Below are 19,674 nucleotides of genomic sequence, written 5' to 3'. Positions count from 1 at the left end.
AGGGACTCTAGGAATGGTCTGGGTGGGACAGGGTGATCATATCTCTCCAGAGGTCTGTGCCTGTCTTTTTCTCTGCCAGGACCCTTCCACACCCTATCATCTGCTAACTTTTCCATCTTGCCAAGAATTGTGAATCGATCTTGAGGCACGGTCCTATGTTGGACACCTGGGTCCCCTCCCATCGCCTCCCTCACCAATATTCACACATTCTATTCACTCCAAAGCCATCCAAACCAAATCACAGCACATCCACGATGGAGCAAGTACCCAATGCATAGTCCATACAAAGACGGACTGTTCAGATGCACTCTAAGAATTTTAAAAGACAGGTTAAAACATAGAAAGCTGTTTCAGTGGGTCACCCCATTCTACCAACCCCAACTGCAACCACCTGTCACTGAGACCTCTGTTATATGGCTCTGAGGTGCTAAACCCCCAGTTGCTCCAAATCAATGTCTGTGAACTTCCCATCTTTCCAATGGAGAGAGCACACTTGGAGAGGTGTGACTCACAGTAATCCTAATAGTCATCAAGCTCTTAGAAGATGCCTGGTCCCGGGTACCATTCTGTTAATTCGCTCAGCCTCTCACTCATTAACATCTTGAAACAACATTATTATGCTTTCTCAGTGAATGTAAATGAAGCCTGAGGGAGGGTAAGGAACTGCTGGTAACAAGCAGAAATGTATCTCACTAAGCCCAGGAGCCATATTCTTAAACCCTGATCACAGCCACCCTGTGATTGGTACAGTCCCTAGCAAGGAGTAGGTGGCTGGTACGTGAGCTTGGTCAGAATCTCCGCACAGGACCGACCCGCTGAAGCCCTGTCCCCACTCATGGTTAAGCCACTTCCATCTTAACACCCACGCCCACGGGCAGCCCTTTCCAGTGTCCATCTGCCCAAGGCAGGCGGGTGGGCACAAGCACAATCAGAAAGGGGGCCTGGAGAAAGTTCCATTGTGTGGCAATGATCCCATTCCCCCAGCAAGCAACTGTGGGGAAACTACTCTAGACAAAACATCGGTTCACTTCCACAAGACAGGACCCACACCTTCCCTGCGGGTGGCTTCTACTCACTCGCTCTCTATTGAGATGGACTCCAGATCAGTCTCTGTTAGAATGGGCTGTGGTACACTAGGGATAAATACCGATCCATTACTAGAGGCTCCATAGACTGCCCAGGCCTCCTAACTAACACCCACATATTCAAGGGGTCTGGGCCGGTCCTATGCTGGTTTCCCAGCTATTTGACTGGGGTCCATGAGCTCCCCCTTGTTCAGATCAGCTGAACAAGAAGCTCCCTTCTCTTTCTCCTAACTTCCTCTCCCCTCCCTCCACGCTCCCAGGAAAGGTGCTGGCATTATTACACTTCTCTTCCGTGGAGACTAGGGTTCAAGGGATAGCTCAGCTATCCAACGGTTCATGAGTGGTGGTGATCTGGTCGGGGAGCTGAGCTAGCCGGGACACTTCCACACTTCCGAGTGTGGAGCTGCAGAGATTCTCCTCCTGGAGCAGCGTCTTCCTGGCAATGCTTCATAAGAACGGGGCCCTCCCAGCAGAACTGTCAAACCCAGCCACCAGGGGCTGGGGACATCCCAGGGGAGCCCCACCAAGCTGCTTTCTGATGTACCATACATACAAATACCAATGTTCCCCAGATGTTCTCCATGTCAAACATTTGGTTTGAGACATGGCTTTCTCTTCCCTCAAACTCGTACATTTGTTTAATGGACTCCTACAGTTCAGCTAAAACATCCTGGAGCAGACATCTGAAGCCAGCCTGCCTCTGATGTGAGCACCGCATCTGCAGAAAAGACGAAGAAGTAAATAAGACAACCCTTCCCAAGAGCTAGGCTCGAAGCAGGCCATAAAACGTAAGCTATGTACAGATAGCAATGTGAGTTGCTTTCAAGTGTGTTTCTGAGGCCGTCTCACAGTTAACCTAAGACTGATGTTTCAACGGGGACTGGTCTGGCCTGCTTAAAAGGCCAAATGCTGCTTCTTACCCCCTCAAAACAACAGCTGTACAAAATTCTGTCACTTGAGCAACCTAAATGATTGAAATAGGGAAGGACTATTTTTTCTGGTTTCAATCTTCCAAACAACCAAGGCTCCTTTATTCCCAAACCACTTACCCCGTAACCCACAATCTAAGACACAGGTAGAAAATAGAACATGCATGTGACTTGAGTTGAGACCCAGTCAGTCACATGCTAACCAGGTGACGACCCCAGGAACCCTGTTTCCCACACATTGGCTCATCCAGTGATTCAAAAGCAAACTTCACTAGATTCACTCTTAGAACCGATATAAGAATGGACCACACCCACCAGAAAAGCCACTCAAAGAAATGCCCCAGGACCCATGCACTGGGCCCCTGCAGACAGCCATGCAGAGTTTTCATGTTAAAGTAATTCCAAAAAGTTTAGTCACAGCAAGTATGTAGTGCAGCTGGACACATCAAATCAGAAACAACCTCTCTGACAGAATCAAAATGGGTACATGGCAACTACAGGGATGGAGACATGAAGTTCTTGCCACATGAAGACATGAGTTCAGATCCCCAGCACCCACATAAAAAGCAGGACACAGAAGCTTGCATCTGAAGCCCCATGACTGTCCATGAGGAGGCAGGAGGATCCAGGGGCTGCTGGTCAGGCAGCCTAGCCTAGTCCCTTAGTCCGTGAGTTCTAGGTTCAGCAAGAGACACTGTCTCAAAAATATAAGGATGGGCATGCAAAGACGACTCAGCAGTTGAGAGCACACACTGCTTTTGCAGAAGACCCGAGCTTGGATCCCAGTCCCTGTGTCAGGCAGCTCCAGCGCCTGGATACCTGCACTCACAAGCACAGACATTACACTCACAGGAAGGCACCTAACATCAACATTCACATGTATGCACAGAGAGAGAGAAAGAGAGAGAGAGAGAGAGAGAGAGAGAGAGAGAGAGAGAGAGAGAGAGAGTTTTGAGACAGATCAACTAGCTTTAATCTTTCACTCCTCTGTCTCTTGAATACTCGGGAGTTGAGCAGGCTGTTTCTTTTGCTATGAGAACAGGAGAGTTTTATCCTTCAAACAGGTCACACAAGGGGACTCAAAGCTGATAGAGACGACAGACACACTATAAAGAGCACTCATGAAGATTACTGAACACTACTGAGGGACACTTAGAAGTGAACTGAAGGCATTAAAGAAGGGGCTCTGGGGGGGGGGGAGCTGCTCTGACAAAGATCTCGAGACATGCCTGCAGTTTTTAAGAGAACTGTTCAGTGAGTGGTCTTTGTCCACTTGGGAAAACACACAGGCACCCAGAACTCTTATTATAACTCATTCCTCTTTCCACATTAAACAACCGATGGGCCAGGTCCTGCATTCCCTTCCTGCAGCTCAGGGCAGACTGAATGCTCAGGGGCTGTAAGGCTGCTTCTTCTCACTCACTTTGCTTGGTTGACACCCAGCCAGGTCAACAGCCCCCAACCCTGCAGTCCCTACATCAGGAAACACAGCATTCTCCAAGGCCGGGGAATTGTTGCGCAAGCATAACTTCCCCCTTGCAAGGCTAAGAAGCTGACTTTGGACTTATGCTCACAACTGTCACTGCAATGAGCTTACGCTATGGAAAATGCCCAGGCCCACATACATACAGCACTGTATATGCTCCAAGCATGCACATGGGCATTCTTATCAACGCTGCTGACACATAGAGCTACGCAGACATATTTCTAAGAACATCACCATCAGGCTTCAAACGCTAAGCCTTAGAGGGACATGTCAGAGGGCAAAGTGACAGGGAGCTGAGCGAAAGGAAGCAGCTGTCACCTCTTCTGAGAGGCCATTTCAGGCCACCCCACTAAAAGAAGTCCCTCCAGACATGCCTCTGCAGCCCCCAGGGAATCAATACTTGCCGGATGGAATTATTTCCCTGAAATAAACAGACAGGCAAAGGTCACTACAACTGGGGCCTAGAAAGAAAACAAGCCAGCTGCCGAGTTACGGGCAGCCTATGATGCAACAGGGCAAAAGGTCTCAGCCCAGGCCCTGTGGGATGCATGGCTTGGACAACCAGGTCCCTATGGAGAAAACATGTCCATACCAGGAGCAACAATATGGGAGGCTCATTCCGCTAGGAGCAAGGCCCCAGTGTGAGCAGGCCTAGATGGGGACAGCTTCAGGGGTGCAGACCCCAAGGCTCTGCAATCCCACGCTGCATACAACTGGTGTTCTCCACTCCAGTGGGGCACGATGACCTGGGGTCATATATGCTCAGTCTTTATCAAGCTATGTATACGTTATACCCCTGTGCATTAAACAGGGCTTGCACACAGTAGGCCTACAGGAATATCTCTGAGTGGATTATTTATACTCCTCAGGTACAGAGACAGAAGACCTGTGGGGACTCGCAGCAATCCAGACGTGGGCAGGTGGGCAGGATTCAGATCCACTTGGAAGCCGTACAAGGGTGAACAAAAGCATCCCTCTCCTCTGTCCCAGCTTGTCCATCTGTCAAACAGGAGGGACAATGGGGTGCATCTCTTAAGGTGCCCGTGAGGGTGAATGCAAGTCGGTGATGTAGCATGTTTGGAATGTCACCGGTATGCAATTGCTCTTCCGTAGTTGTTGCTATTACCACATCATGGTAGGATAACAAGAGATCACAGGCTTCTATCCCAGGACAAGACCCGAGGGTCCCTGCCCACTCTGCTTGTCATAAAAGACGACATCAGAAAGAAACCAGTGTAGTGTGTCCCCAGACAATACTTCACTGTCGAGACTTGGTTCTTGAAGTGCCAACTGTAGTGGGCTCCCTTCCCTTCCTGCCCCTGAGTTTCCTGATTAACTTGCAAATTCTACTGAAGCCCCAGAGGCCACCCCAATCCTACTAATCAGATTCTTGGCAGCAGGAGCGGGGGCTGGGGGGGGGTGTCAGAGGCATCATGGAAGACTACCTTGTCCCTCCACATTTAAAGTCACTGGATTACATAAGCACCCTGACCTAAGAACCTCATCCCTGCATCTCCAGAGGCTTGCCTGACACACAGGACATAGTTAAAAATATCAGCTAGTGCCAGTCAGTGGCAACCCTAGAAGTATTTCATTCTTTGGAAGGTTCCATGCTTACGCCAAACAATGGTGATACTACACTTTCTCATTCATGGTAAAGCTCAGTCTATGGTATTCCCCGGGCTCCCATCTAGACATGGTGGGGGGGGGGGTGCAGCATAACAATGGAAGAGGTGTTTGCAGGGAGGCACCGAGAGATGTCGGGAGGAGGCGCAGCCTCCCCTACCTCCAAGTTAAACTATACAGAGCATCACACTGCCAAACAGAACTTCCTGGGTCAGCGGGATTGATCTGTCGTGCTCTCCCCAGTGGTAAACTCCAGGCACACGGGGCTCCCAGCCACTTAAAATGTGGCCTGGGCAATCAAGAAACTGACTCTTTCACCTGGTTTCATGGTAATTAACTTTAATAACCACAGGTGTCCCTATTTGACAGTGCTGGTCTATGGCGGATGAAAGGTTAAAACCAGCATGGGGTGGGGACAGGCAGCAGGTACTGTGAGCAAGGGGTGTACAGCCCACCCCATGCTATCCAGTGCCTCTCACCCAATTACCAGATGCCCGCATGTGCCTGGGCTCAGGTGACCCTGAAGCGGCACAGCCCGGTGCAGTGTGAGGAACCTGCTCAGTTGGAAGTGGTAGGCAGCCCAGCCAAGCCCCAGCGACTGAGCTGCAGACACACCGGTGTCAGCCAACGCTGACAGGGATCCCTTTCTCCCATCACTCCACTGGTGTCCCGTGGCAAGCACATCCCACTGGGTCCAGGACGCCTGGCAGCGTTTATGAGATTTCTTCACGTTACACTTAAGCACAAACGCAAGCCTCTTAAATTCCTCCGATCCAAACATTTCATAAAGTTAGAGCTCATCGGGGGCTAAAAGGAATGTCAGGCAATGCTGCCCCCAGAGAAATGTTAAATATTTGTTATATTTTTTTTTCCTTCGTGAACTGTTTTAAGAAACAATTATTTTTCCTACTTGAAGCCAGGGGTGGCGTTGGGTTTTTGTTTTTAATTGTGCTTTTGTTTTCTTTTGTTTGTGGTTTGCAGTGAAAAGCCCTGCCTCAGACCCTCCTCCCTCCCTGCCTCAGACCCTCCTCCCTCCCTGCCTCAGACCCTCCTCCCTCCCTGCCTCAGACCCTCCTCCCCCTGCTAGCAGCAACAAGAAACCCCAGTTTCTTGATTTATAAAAACAGCGGTTTTCAAAGCAAATAAAAGTCATTTTTTAAAACTTTCAGAAATAGTATTTTCCTGGGAAAAGGGGCTTACACAGCCTAATTCTTTTATTCTTAGGCTTCACTTAACTCCAGAACACTTATATCCTGGAATTTCTCCCCCAGTGCTGGGGATTGAAGGCTTGGCACATGCTAGGCAAGCGATCTAACACTGAGCCACATTAGCCTTTTCCTGTACTTTTTGAGACAAGGTTTCACTGAATTTGTCCAGGGAGGCCTTGAGTTTACCATCCCCCTGCCTCTCAGTCTCTCAAATGGCTGGGATTATAGGCCAGCTCCACTAGGTCTGGCTTTGAGATTTCATTAGCAGAGTAGGTATTGCAATCACTCATGCACTCAGGGTTCTGTATTTCTTAGCCTCGCAGCTACATGGGGCGATGAGGCTGGTGAAAGGCTCTGTGCAGTGGGGTGTGTCTTACAGGGAAGGGGTGAGCAGAGGGACTCTGGCTCCTGCTGCTTTGATGTAATATGTGGACAAGATAAAAGACCCACAACACGCAGCCCTTGGAAAAGGCTAGACTGTAAGCTCCATGGGAGCAGAAACCCGTCCGTCCATTTAAGCATCATCTAATCGATCATCAGCGTCCCACTGTGGCCCCAAACAGTGTCTGCCACTTCAGGCCCTTCACAAACGCCACCAGATCCCCCTTAATTCATGATGGCTTCAACTTAGAATCCCAGATCTGACTTTGGGAAAGCCATCGGTGGTCATTTCCTCTAAGCCTCCACATCTTTGTGACTAAGACAGTCACAAAGGCAAGAAAGCAAGACCAGGTAAATCAAGGGCTGGTATTGCTCAGTGGAAGAGAGAAAGCCTAGTCTGCACAGGGCTGGGCCCATCCTAGCAACCTCCCCCTCCCACACACATACTCAAAGGAAAAAAGAAAAGGAAGAAAGGAGGGAGGGACAGAGGGAGGGAAGGAAAGGCAGTCTGTCTGCAAAACCATGGCTGCCACTCAGTGAAATGTCCACCAAACTCCTCTCCAGAACACCCTCCGCCAGCCTGCCTGCCCAGCCAGAGTGCTCCACAGGATTCTCCAGCCCTGAGTGCTCCACAGGATCCTCCCAAGAAGCCTCAGGGTAGGGTTATGCCCACCAGAGTGAGTGCTTCACTTAGGGCAAATGCATTTATGCCTGGGCTCAGAACTCCCCAGACAAACTTGTTGCTATTAGCCTCTTCTCCCACCACCCATGAGCTAGAGACAGTCTATTTACTTCAAGTCTGTAAGAAGCACCAGAGGGACACTAGCTGCTTAGAGGTCCCATGCAAGCTTCTCTTTCCACCACCATTGAAGAAGACAAGGATGCACAATGGGTATTTCATGGGAAATGATGAAAGTCTGAGAGGTTACATTTAAAAACACAGGGACCAGTCTTCTTGAGAGCTTGTTTGGAGGTTCTAGCAGGGAAGGGCAGCTACTCGTATACCCATGACCGAAGACTGGTCCTCCTCTATTCGGAGAAGGTCATCTTCTTTGGCCAAGCACGCAGCTTCGGGAGGGACGCACACACGGAGAGGTGAGGGAGGAAGGGGACACCCACCTAGCCTGCCAGATCATCCAAATCAACCCTGGTGACCTACACATGTTGCAGCCAGATCACCCTGACATCCAGGAATCAGTCTTTTTAGATGGACTAGCAAGATGGACAAATCAGGATGGAGCGTAAAGATACAGATCTAGAAATAGCGAGGGTTAGACACACGTTCTGCAATCAAGAGGTTGAGTGAGCTACGTTGGGCCTATCTTTCTCCCTACCTACTCCTCCCCAGTGCCCAGGAGGGGGACACAATAAATCCTTATTAACCAGCTACCTGCGAGAGACTTGCCACAGGAAAAAGAAATGGCAGGCATTCCTGGTCCTTCTTGGGCAGCAGCAGTAGCAGCAACTCACCATTTAGAGCTCAGATGGACACGGGTTGCTTTCTCACATCCAAGTGATCCAGGTGATAAGCGGTGTGGCCTGGATCTAAGTGTCCTTTGTGGCAAGAGTGTGGCGACGCTGGCCAGGCACCGACAAACAAGAGATGGGCAGCAATGACTGGTGCCATCCCTTTGCTTCTCAGGGTGACCAGGAACACCCTTTGCCCCAGAGAGAGGATGTCTCCCTCGGGCCTGGGCATCTCACCTCCTTTCCTATGCGCCACCAGAAACCAAGAAGTCAAGCTCTCCAGAACACCCAATGTCCCACACCCCAAATCAAGCCAACAATGACAAGTGTCTACATGCTCAGACACAAAGCCAAGAGCAGCGCAGTCACCATCCTCCGGTCTAGCTAGCTCAAACCAAAGACCCCAGAACATAAACAAGAGTGACCTTCTTTCCTGGCTTCCCAGAACCCCAAGGAATCGCAGTCCATTCTTACGAGTCGGACACCACTCTCAGCAGATGCGAATCCTTCTGTCAACAGAGAAGTGGGCCCCACTCCGGCCATCTCGTCACACTGGGGGAGTGAAAAAGACACGTCCTGGACCCGGTACTCTAGACCTACTGAGAAACAGGACAGCTGTGAGGCAGCTGGAGGTTCTGTGGGGGGCGCTGAGAACTGAACTACACTTCCTTCCTCCACCACGCAGAGCTCCCACCAGCAGCCCAGCTGCAGGCTACATTCACCAATCACATTCACGCAATCTCAGAGCTTCTCCTCCCAAGCGCAGGAGGTACCCTGAGGTCGTTCTGTGGCCACCCCTCAATTTACAGGCAAAGCAAAGGCTCTGAGCACTAGGGTACCGACTATGAATCGTGTGCTGGCTGCCAAAGGTGTGGAGGCCACTGGGACCTTATCGTTTGTTCCCCGAGAGCATCCCACCCAAAAGTAACACCAGACACTCAGTAGGGCCACAGATGTCTCTCAGAACTCCACATTCATCTCCTTGACCTTCATGGCTATTCCCACAGGTGAAGAAAGTGCAGCTAACTCTCCAGGCCACAAAGAGCATTTCTTATTCACAAATGAGATCACCTGCCTCCCTGTCACCATCCTGGTCCCAAGGCATAGCACAGTGACAACCAGCCAGGACACATTCTAGCTCGCTGCAGTCAAAGATCTCCATGGGAGCTGAGGCGGTGGTTCAACAGTTAAGAGCACACTGGCTACGCTTCCAAAAGATATGGGTTAGTTCTCATCACACACAGGAAGGCTCACAGTTGTCTGTAACTCCGGTTCCAGGAGGACTCAACGCCCTCTTCAGGCATCTACTGGTACTTCACACATGTGGTACACAGATACACATGCATGCAGACACCCACACACGTAAAATTTGTTAACTATTTAGAAAACAAGTTTTAAATGCCCCCATGGTCCTTGAGCCACACTGTTGGTCTCAGCCTGGCACAGGCAGGTTTGGAGAGAGGACCACTGAAGGTATGGAGTTTCTTTTCTGAACTGTCATCCGGAGGGATAGAAGTTGAGCCACTGAGTTCAGGAAAGGAGCTAATAAATTCTACCGCAGCCTCCTCTGTCTCAGTGTCACCAATGAAAGTAATGGAGTGAGATTCTTCTCTCAAGCCGAACAGGCAGAACATGGTGGTATTTTTTTCCCCCGGACATACTAACTCCACAGTCCAGCCAGTTTACAGCTCCAAAGTGCTTAATTTACAACCTGAGGAGATGGTTTGGAAACCTCAGAGATGACTCGTGCATGTAGAGCCTGCAGTCAGCAGGGATGCTCAGATGGGGCACAGGGAGTGGTCCAGGCAAGGAGGGTGCAGAGCTCCCAAGAAGTGAGTACCTAATGCCAAGGAAACAGGTTGTGGAGGGTTCCGCCTCCTCTTCCCAACCACACGGCAGCATAAAGGAGAGCCATGCTGCAGGCTTAGCTGGTCCACGCCGTGCTTGGTGGGGAGAGGGGAACTTCCTGCTGCCCCTGGCCTTCCTGGACTTGCGCTTGTCGGGACTGTTGATACGCTCTCCCTACAGGAGCTGTGGGCTCATTCGTGCACTGAGGACCCACCACGCTCACACCACCAGTGAGACAGCAGCCATTCCTTCCCCTAGTGGCTGATGAACAGGAGGGGCTGCACACACAAAAGTCCAGCCTACGTGCTTGGAGGAGACAAGGCTGAGCTGGGACAGAGGGACAATGAAGGAATCTCGATGGCCATGGCAAATACAAATGATGCTGAACCGAGTCCCACATGGAAGGATTTTAACAGAGAGCCGAGTCGGGCCTCAGGTCCTCCACAACAGTCTCTCCCAAGTAATAGCACTTTGAAGATCCTACTGTCACAAACCACAGGATTGGAGGTGTGAGCCACCATTCCAGCTCAGCCCACTTTTGACACAAAGCTTCAACAGACCTTATCAGTAATGAAACTACAGCTGATGTGTCTAACGTCCTGCTGTACAGCAGGTTCTGCAGCAGAAGCTTCCAAATCCTTCTATGGTTGATTCTAAAGATGAGGTACTGGGAAGTACTTTTGCTAACCTCTCCCAGGAGCCTGCAGCTACTGAAAAGCAAGTAGATGTGCACCTGGGTCCTGTCTACTCCACTGCCTGGTTTCTTACACAACCCCTTGATTTTACAGTCTGGCTATTTCAGCTGAATTACTTGCTATATTCTAAATTCTGGGTACATCAGCGGCATGAGATGCCACAGTCTCCTCTGAAATGTCCCCCACAGCGTTGGGCCCATTTTGAGCACACATGCAATCACTCCGGGTGATTGCTAAGTGGGAAGGAAGAGAGGTCCATGAGTTCTATGTCCGAAAGAGCAGGGGAGCATGCCAGCTGGTAAGTGTGGAGAACAGCTGTAGCTACCACCTGGGTTTCGCCAAGATGGATATGTGTACCCTGTAGGCACAAGGCGGACAAGGGAACAGAAGATGTCTTTCAGACTTCCGATAACCCTAGATGCATGCATGACAATTACCATACCAGGCATTAAGTAGACTTAGCTACATCATCTCATTGAATCCTCTCAACGGGCCACTGGATAAGAGCCATCATGAGCTCCTGAGGAAAAAGAGGGAAGCAGAAGCTAAAATATAGTGACCTATCACCTTGCTGTCAAGGTTTGGGATGAGATGTGGATGCAAAGTCTATTTCCAAGATGTGTGTGTGTGTGTGTGCGCGCATTCCAAGGCAAGTGGGATGCCACTCTCCGCTTCTTACACAAAATGGGAGTCTCCTAAGACTTCAGGTTCGACATCGTGGACGGCTGACAGACAGGGCCTTCCCCAGTCATCACCACTCCTTGACCCAAAGTCCCACATTTTTCAAGTAACAGCTTTCTTGAAATACGATCCGCATGTCCTTCAGTTAACTCATTCTAAAGGACACAATTCAGGGGGTTGTAGTCTAATCTCAAAGCCATGCAATCATCATCACAATTGTAAAATACTGTCGTGACCACCCCCCAAAATAAACATACCCGGTTAGCAGCCACTTTCCATTTACTGCTAGCTCTACCATCAGCACGGACAATCGCTAATCTTTCTGTCTCTATGGACTGGCTGACTTTGAACATTTTGCAGACATGGAATCATGTGTTGCACGGCGGTCTTTCATAACTGGCTTCTTTCACTTAGCGAAATGTCTTCAAGGTTGCTCCGTGCTTCCACGTGTATGAAGCCCTTTGTTTCTTTTCACTGCTGAATAACATTCCACAAATACTCCGTAAATAAAATTATGCAAGAGACCATGAGAATAATCTAACTAAAGTGAACACACCACGTTTCACGTATCTACTCACAGGGAGGTGAACATTTGTGAGCCTTCCACTTAGCTGTTCCTTTGGGAACACATTTCTATGCAGACATGTGTTTATATTTCTCCTGGGTAGACCTAGAAATGAAACTGCCCAGCCCTGGTTTGAACATACAGTTAAAAGTTTACTGAAGAATCTCACCACGCAGCCAACATCTGGCTGCTCCTGGGCTGTTTCCAGGGAATTTTATCAATTCAGCCAGACTCCACTCACGGGTGGGTGATCTGGCCCAACCCCTCCTCTGCACTTGCCAGTGTCGTATGGACCCGCACAATGATGAATGCATCCTGCCCTAAAGCAGATACTTCACAAATCATAACTTACAGACGCTCCGAGACTTTCATGTGGGAAAGATGAATGAGAACTCTACTGTCTGACTGTGGAGCCACTGAGGACAGGAAGCCAAAGCCAGGAACCCGGCAAACCCTGGGTAGACGTCTCTCCCTGACGAGCGCATGAGCAAATGTAACGGCAAAGGAATTTGTGCAGGGAAGGTCTGCGTCTTTGCAGACATCGCTCTGCTCATCCATTCATCTCCAGCATCTTGTTTCCTTGCCAACTAATGTAAATGTTCCTCGGGTCAGGGAGGGTAGATAAGTTTCAGTCACTACACCTCCCTTCTGATATTCCCTAGCTAGACTTATTCCTCTCAGCTCCAACCCGCAGATCTCAGTTGGAGGCCTGCTTCATGCTTGGCCCTCAGCAAGGCATCTCTGGTGGGTGGCAACACGAGATGGGTTCAAGGCAGTTAGGCAGGGTGTAACACAGACAAGGAACCTCGGCTGAGCTGCTTACCTCTTGCAACAAACTAAGAAGGAGGGGATCCAGAAATCCTGGCACACTGTGGGTGTTTTATTCACTATAGACTAAGAAAGTAAACTTGTCCACCCCTGGAAGCCCACTCCCACCCCCAGGGATTCAGGAACAGGCTCTTCGGGGGAAAAGAATGCAGTACATGTCCAGGTGAAGAGCTCCTTGGTCCGAGTCGTTAACATGCACTTTGGGTCCAAGAAGCAGCATCTTGCCATCCTCAGTCCATCTCTTTCCCAAGGTGCTTCCAGCTCTTCACACCTCGATTCTCGGGAAACCCTCCCCGCTCCAGACCAGCATCCCAAACCCCCAAGCACAGAGCCCATCTGTGACCTGCATCCAGCTCCGCTGACCTCCAAGAATTACGATCAAGGTCTCTGGGTGCAGACACTGGCTTTGCTGCTTATGTGTCCCTGTACAAGGTGGATAACCTCACCAAACCTCAATTCCTTCTTCTGGAAAATGGGATGATAAGATGATAAGATGTTCGGGGAAGTCCAGTCCATTAGTACGTACCTGGCACACTCTCCAACACTACAGAAGTATTAACTGCTACTTCTATCTACTGTTATAGTCTCAATCTGCATCCCACCCTACTCAGCACAAATCTGATATCACCCGCCCTGAGATGTCACCAGGTCTCAGGCTTCTGAAACCCAGACTCGTAGACAGCTTCAGCAATACTTGGCCTCCCCTCCCCTTGACTGGTAGGGAATAGAACAGCAAAGGGTGTGTACAGGGCAGGTCTGCTCGTCTGAAGATTCCCTGCTCCCCCTCACTTGTTAGCAGCCATGTCTTTCATTGCCAACAAATTCCAGCACTTTCTGAGGTCATGGACATGATCCCTACCCCTCCACGATAGTCCTCTGCTCTGTGGCTTTGCCTCTGGGCCACCCTAGAAGTCTTGGTTGCCATGGACCTGCCTCTGTTTTCCCTTCCTAAACTACAGCAAGAGCCCACCTCAAAAAAGAATCTGGCCACAGCCGACAACACCGGCAGAGTGGACTATCCAGAGTCACCACTGTGTGACATAAGGAAGGTTCTTAATTCCTCTAGCAGCAATGGGTTTCCACCTAGACAGACACTCAACTCATTACCCACTAATAGGACATTTTCTCCATCTGTAAAATGGGTCCAACTAGGGTTCAACACCTTAGAGGTGAGGGTTAAATGAGGGAACATGTCTGTAAAGTTCTAGGCTCAGCATGACACACCTCACAATGTCAAAAACATCAGCTGGTGGAAGCTGGGAGGTGGCTCGGTCCATACATTACTTATACAAGCAGGAGGACTTGAGTTTGACCCCAGAATGCACATAAAACATGCTGGACATGGTGGCATGCTCTTGTAACCCCAGCACTGGGGAGGCAGAGACAGGTAAATCCCCAGGGCTTGCTGGCCAGCTAGTCCACTACCATGCTAATGAGAGACACTTTCAAACAACAAACAGCACGGAAGAATGGCACCCAGTGTTTTCCTCTGGTCTCCACATGTTCACCACATGACCATACAGACCCACATATACACAGGGACATGCACACATACTCACACAACACACACACCACAACACACACACAACACACTCAGGCACGCACACACATACTCACTCACATACACAGACACATACATACACGCACACACACACTCACACACACTCACACACACAGACACACGCACACACACAACACACTCACTCACACACTCACACACATACACAGACACACGCGCACACACACTCACTCACTCACTCATACACATACGCAGACACACGCACGCACACACTCACACACTCACTCACACACACTCACACACACTCACTCACAGACTCACGCACATACACAAGACACATACACACACACGCGCGCACACACACACCTTCTGTTCTAACAACAGAAACAGGTGCTTCTGCCCAGGACCAAACTCATTTTAATGAACTAAGTTCCATGAGCTATAGTGCTGGTCAGCCTTTGAATGACGACAGTGGGCCTGGGGACTATACCCTCCCCTCGTCTAGCCTGCTGTAATCTCCTTGGGGTTATTCACTCCTGGCTCCATATTTAACATGATGCATGTGCATGGCAGACAGTATGATATCTAGTCACAACATCCGACAGAACTCATTCAATATCTGCAGATGTGTCTCACACCTGCGGCTACACTACAAGTCCTTTAAAAATGAGGACAGGCATCCCTGATCAAGAATCAGGTTTCTTCACCCAAACTCAGTCACTTAACATTTCTGGGAGAGGTTGGGCAGACACACTGGCCAAGATCTCTGATTCTCTGGAAACTAGACTTGAGCCTAGAGTCTACCACAGCACCTCAGCCACTGTGCACGTGATGCTCGTCTGGAAACTAGTCTGGCAGCCAGCTTGTTCATTTAGCTCTCAGATCTACCGTTTGCCATCACCAGGCTGAGGGAATCGCTTTTGGCAACCGTTTATGCTTGTAAGATTCATTTTGGTCAAATACTCCCGGAAAAATTGTGTTTGGGTTCGATTTGTTGTTGTTGTTGTTGTTGTGTTGCATAGTGTTTGTTTTAGCAATATTTTGTGTGCCTTAAAGATCCAAGGAATTGGCTCCCCCAAAAAAATGCATGCTGTAGATGACCCATAAGTTCATCCAACAGCCAGCCCAAAACTTCAGGCAAACAAAGGTTGTGTAATAAATGGGGCCCAAATTCAACACTGTAGAAACACATTCAGATCCTATCTGGATATAGTCGACTGTCTTGCCTTCTTATGTCTGCACCTCCCTAATTAATCTAATTACCCTGGCAAAGTGAGTAGCTGCCTTGCTTCTCCCCCACTCTCTGCAAAATCCAAGGCTGATTGGCTGATGCAAACTGTCTCTCTGATGGCCTTAAAACATAGATGCAATCATAAATGAAAATAAGAAAGAAAATCCACCAGGAAGGAACACCGGAATGTTTCATTCTTCCCCTTTGAGACTTTATATCCTCAAAAGTCCAAGCAGTTGGTGCTGTCAGCATCCAGCTTTCCAGCTAAGGAAACTGGCACTTCACAATTAAACAGCTTCCCAAAATCTCCAGCGCTGTAAGGGATCAGCCAAGGGTCTGAATGGTGGCCAGAGCCTTTCTGTGAGGCTGGCCCAATGTTAGGCTCATCATCTCAAGCCACGTGAGCTCCTGGCATATAGGCATGCTTAAGCTAAAGCTGTGGATGAGAAAAGGAAAGGCCTGAACCATGCAGAGAGACAAACAGCTGCTTGCAATCTCCTGAGTCGGCACTGAAGGGAATGCTGTACCATGTTGGGTCTCGCCCAGAAGGCCTTTCCAGGTAGGAAGTTCTAAGCTACGAGAAATGACTCTCTTCTGTGAGCAGGACCCCTGCTGTAGGCAGAAATGCTTATTTCCCTAGCAGACCTGACAAGTTGATTCACAATAATACCCAGCACCCGGTTCATATCAACAGAACACTGCTCCTCTGGAGAGTTGCTCTCAAAGGGATCAAAAGCATCAACTGTAATTCTACCCAAAGATGGAGCGGGCCGAATTAAGCTTCCTCAACAGAAGCTTCGAGGCGAGTTGCGGATGTCACACTAATCTCACAAAATTTTTTGCTGCTCTTGACACTGAGTCACCAGGCACCAAATGGGCATGCACAATGCTGACCAATATATTTGTTGCTGCCTGCAATATTTTCTATGCAGCCAGACGCGGGGAATTTTCCACCTGACAATTTCAGTTTCTCACTTGAGCTCTTCAGCCATCTGTGAATAGCACACTCAGCGGGGGAAGGGGGAGGATGCCGCACCCAGGAGGACCACTCTCCTCCTATCTGTTAAAAGCAAGCTGTTCTGTTCACCAGAGGGGCTTTGCTAGCACGCAACTCAACGATCAAGCTGAAAACAGTCCAATAGAGAAGCAGTTTGGGAACTGTCGGTTCTGGGCCTGTATCAACTGCCAGCTCAAAAATCCTTTACATAATCTTTGAATAAAACAAGAGATTTTGCTGAAATTAATAGCACAATGGGAGGGTGAACTAGACAATAACAGCAGACTGCTCTCGCGGCAGAGGAATGAGGCTCTATCGTTCTCTGGGCGCCCCCTAGTGGCCATGAGGGTAAATCCTGGCAGAATGTTCAGTTTTGTGCAAAGAAAGAGCCAGACACCCACCGAAAGAGGAAGGCAGGCGCCTGCCTACCAACGCAAGTCTAACCCAGCTTGGGGCTCAGACAGCTAGAGGAACGCCTGACTGGATGCCACCGAGGAGCTCAGCAGGCAAGCATATGCCACACAGACTCGGTGCAGCTAAGGAGCCTCCCAAGCACTTGGGTGCCACAGACCCCACACCACCCTTACCCCTTCATCCCCTCACATTTTTACATCTTCAACCTGCACCTCAAACTCTGTCTGCTTTTCATTACCCTGCTCTCCAACTTCCCAGCACCATTCTTTGCCAGATTTCAAGGCAACAGGAGCAAGAAGTTACACTTGGGTTTTGGGTTTTTTTTTTTTTTTTTTTTTTTTTTTTTTTGCTTACTCAACTCAGGAGAAACACATGAATGAAGCGTGCTTCCCAGGCTCTTCTGTCATCTGAGAGCACCTCTGCCACCCTCTCCACTTCAGAATCCTCAGCCTAGAAAGCACAGGACACCTGTGCAACTGCTTTGCAACTTGCCATAGAACCCATGTATGGCAGAGCAGATCCCCCAATTCATTGATAACAGACTTTTTTTTTAAGTGATAATGGTGTGTCAATCTGGACAGTGAATCTGGGGGGAGGGCGCTATCATCTGGCCACATACTTGAGAATTACAAGGTAAGCCTTGCTAACCCACTGTAATCAATTTCCACAGAACTCTCTGCACAAATATAACCCCAAAACATCCTGACAGGTCTCTCGCCCTCCCCCCTGTAAGCCACTGGTTAAGTTTATAAGCAACAGTGGGCCCCGAATACCCCCAAAAGTGCACATCTGATATGCTTTAACCCAAAGAGCCACGCTCATTTCTGCCATACACCACACCAACCTTTTCTGCAAGTCAGTCACTTTGAACCCAACTCTAGCCACAAGCAGTGTGGATTCCAAGGGCCTGTTCTGCAAAAGGGAAGACAAAAAAAGCCAGGCAATGCTGAGCCCCTGAAAGCACTGCTCAGTACCCTGGCAGAGCTTTTGCTGTCACAGGGGCAGCTAGCCAGACGCCTTGAACGATTTAGTAGCCCTACAGCCAGGACCTGGAAGGCAAACCAGCCAGTTCTGTGTCTGAATGGCCACCCGTGTCCTGGCCATGTCGGTCTTGCCAGAGGCCAGAATGCAAACTGTCAAAAACCTCAGTAGCTTGGTTCTTTTGCAGCAATAGCAACATCAGGGTGGTCACGCTCCGTGCAAAGATAGACAAGTGGGATTGTGGGTGGATGGGAAAGAAGTGGGGGTCAGGGGCAGCACCAGGACTCAAGACTCGAGAGAGTCCAGCTTCATGACTAAGGGTATGGGTCTTTTCGAAGTTGTACAAATAAGGAGCTCTCTCGCGCAAGGTCTGAAGGTGTGTCTGCGGGGGACCCCATGTTCCAAAGCTGCAAAATGTTTGCGAATCCTAAACACTACTTTGCTAGCTGATAAAAGGGGGGGGGAAGCCCCAAAATATGTGCAGACAGGATGTAACAAGTGTTTCCAGAGATATACACCTGAGTCATAGGTGACGAAAGCAAACTGAGGAGTCTGACTGCGGGGCTTCTGCCCAGACCCCTCTTGGAGGAGGCACCCCGGTGGTGTGATGTGTGCCCAGACCCCACTGGGTCCACAGCGGAGGTAGCGGGTACCACCCAGAGATTTCCCCTACTCACCACTCGGCCTGAAAACCTCTCGGTGGCTCTCTTGACTTTGCCGTAGGTACCTTTGCCCAGGGTCTCCTGCAGCTCATAGCGATGCTTCAAGTTGTGCTTGTGGTGATGTCGTTTCACCCCGTGAGGCTTCCTGGGCTCCGCTGGGGCTGCAGTCGCCCCGGCCACCGCCTCCCGTAAAGAGCCCGGCGGCCCCGGCTCCACATCAGGGCCATCCCCTGCCTCGGGCACTGCGGTCCCTTCCATGTCCGAGCGCGGGGCGAGCCGGGCTGGAGACGGCAGGACCGGACCCGGCACAGGGGCTCGGAGTGGTCCCCGCCGAGGGAAACCAGGATTCGTTCAAGGTCGCCCCCGCAGCATAGCTGAGACAACCCGACCTGGCTCTGGCTGCCGCAGGGTCACTAGCGGCGGCGACTGCACATCTGGCGCCCCGGGCGCGCACGCTCGGCGCACCGCCCCCCGGCCCGGCGCGGCAATCTGCGCAGCGTCCGGCGAGGTGGCGGCGGTGTCAGCGGAGGCGGTGGAGTTCGCGGGAAGGAGGGGAGAGGGTGGCTCCGCGCACAGGGAGGGGAGTGTTATGTGGGGCGCCGCGCCCCCCGCCCCCGCGCCGGGAGGACGCGCAGACGGGGCGGGGCGGGAGGGGAGCGCGGGGCGGGCGCCCGGGTGTCCCCACCTCCGCGTCGGGCCACCGCGCAGGGAGGGGGCGGGGTGCGTGTCGTCGTCGTTCAGCCTTTGTGCGGCGCGGCGCAGGCCCGGGCGGCGGCCAGGGCGCTTTGTCCTCGCCGGGAGGGTCGGACGGTCGCGGGGTGGGGGTCCCCGGTGCGCTCGTCCCCGTCCCCGGGCGTCCCGCACTCACCCTCCGCGGCTGCCGCGAGCGATCTGCCCCTGGCTTGGGCCGATCGGCCTCCGATAAAGCCGGCGGGGCCCCGAGGCCGCTGGGGCGACTACGCACCGCACGGAGCCCGGGTGGCCCAGGCGTGCGCGTTGTGGCCCAGGACTGCACCCTCCTGGGCCACCCTTCATGTTTGTTGTGGTGTCGTGGCGGCCACCAGGCCCGCG

At 50.9% G+C, this 19,674-nt stretch overlaps 1 protein-coding gene across 2 annotated transcripts in view; it reads right to left on the bottom strand.

Moving 5' to 3' along the window:
• Nuak1 (NUAK family kinase 1) overlaps positions 1–19,473 on the bottom strand; it is a 64,834-nt gene extending 45,361 nt beyond the window's left edge. The window contains exon 1 of one of the 2 annotated variants that reach the window (XM_051206247.1): positions 18,619–19,473. In XM_051206247.1, coding sequence (XP_051062204.1) covers positions 18,619–18,861 — 243 coding nt within the window. In that variant the 5' untranslated portion in view covers positions 18,862–19,473. The remainder of the gene's footprint in view (positions 1–18,618) is intronic. The other variant, XM_051206248.1, reaches the window with a different exon arrangement.
• Between the last annotated feature and the right edge of the window lie 201 nt (positions 19,474–19,674).

This window comes from Phodopus roborovskii, unplaced genomic scaffold (genome assembly GCF_943737965.1).
Source record: "Phodopus roborovskii unplaced genomic scaffold, PHOROB, whole genome shotgun sequence".
Taxonomy (NCBI): domain Eukaryota; kingdom Metazoa; phylum Chordata; class Mammalia; order Rodentia; family Cricetidae; genus Phodopus; species Phodopus roborovskii.
This window is presented reverse-complemented; position numbering and strand designations above follow the sequence as displayed.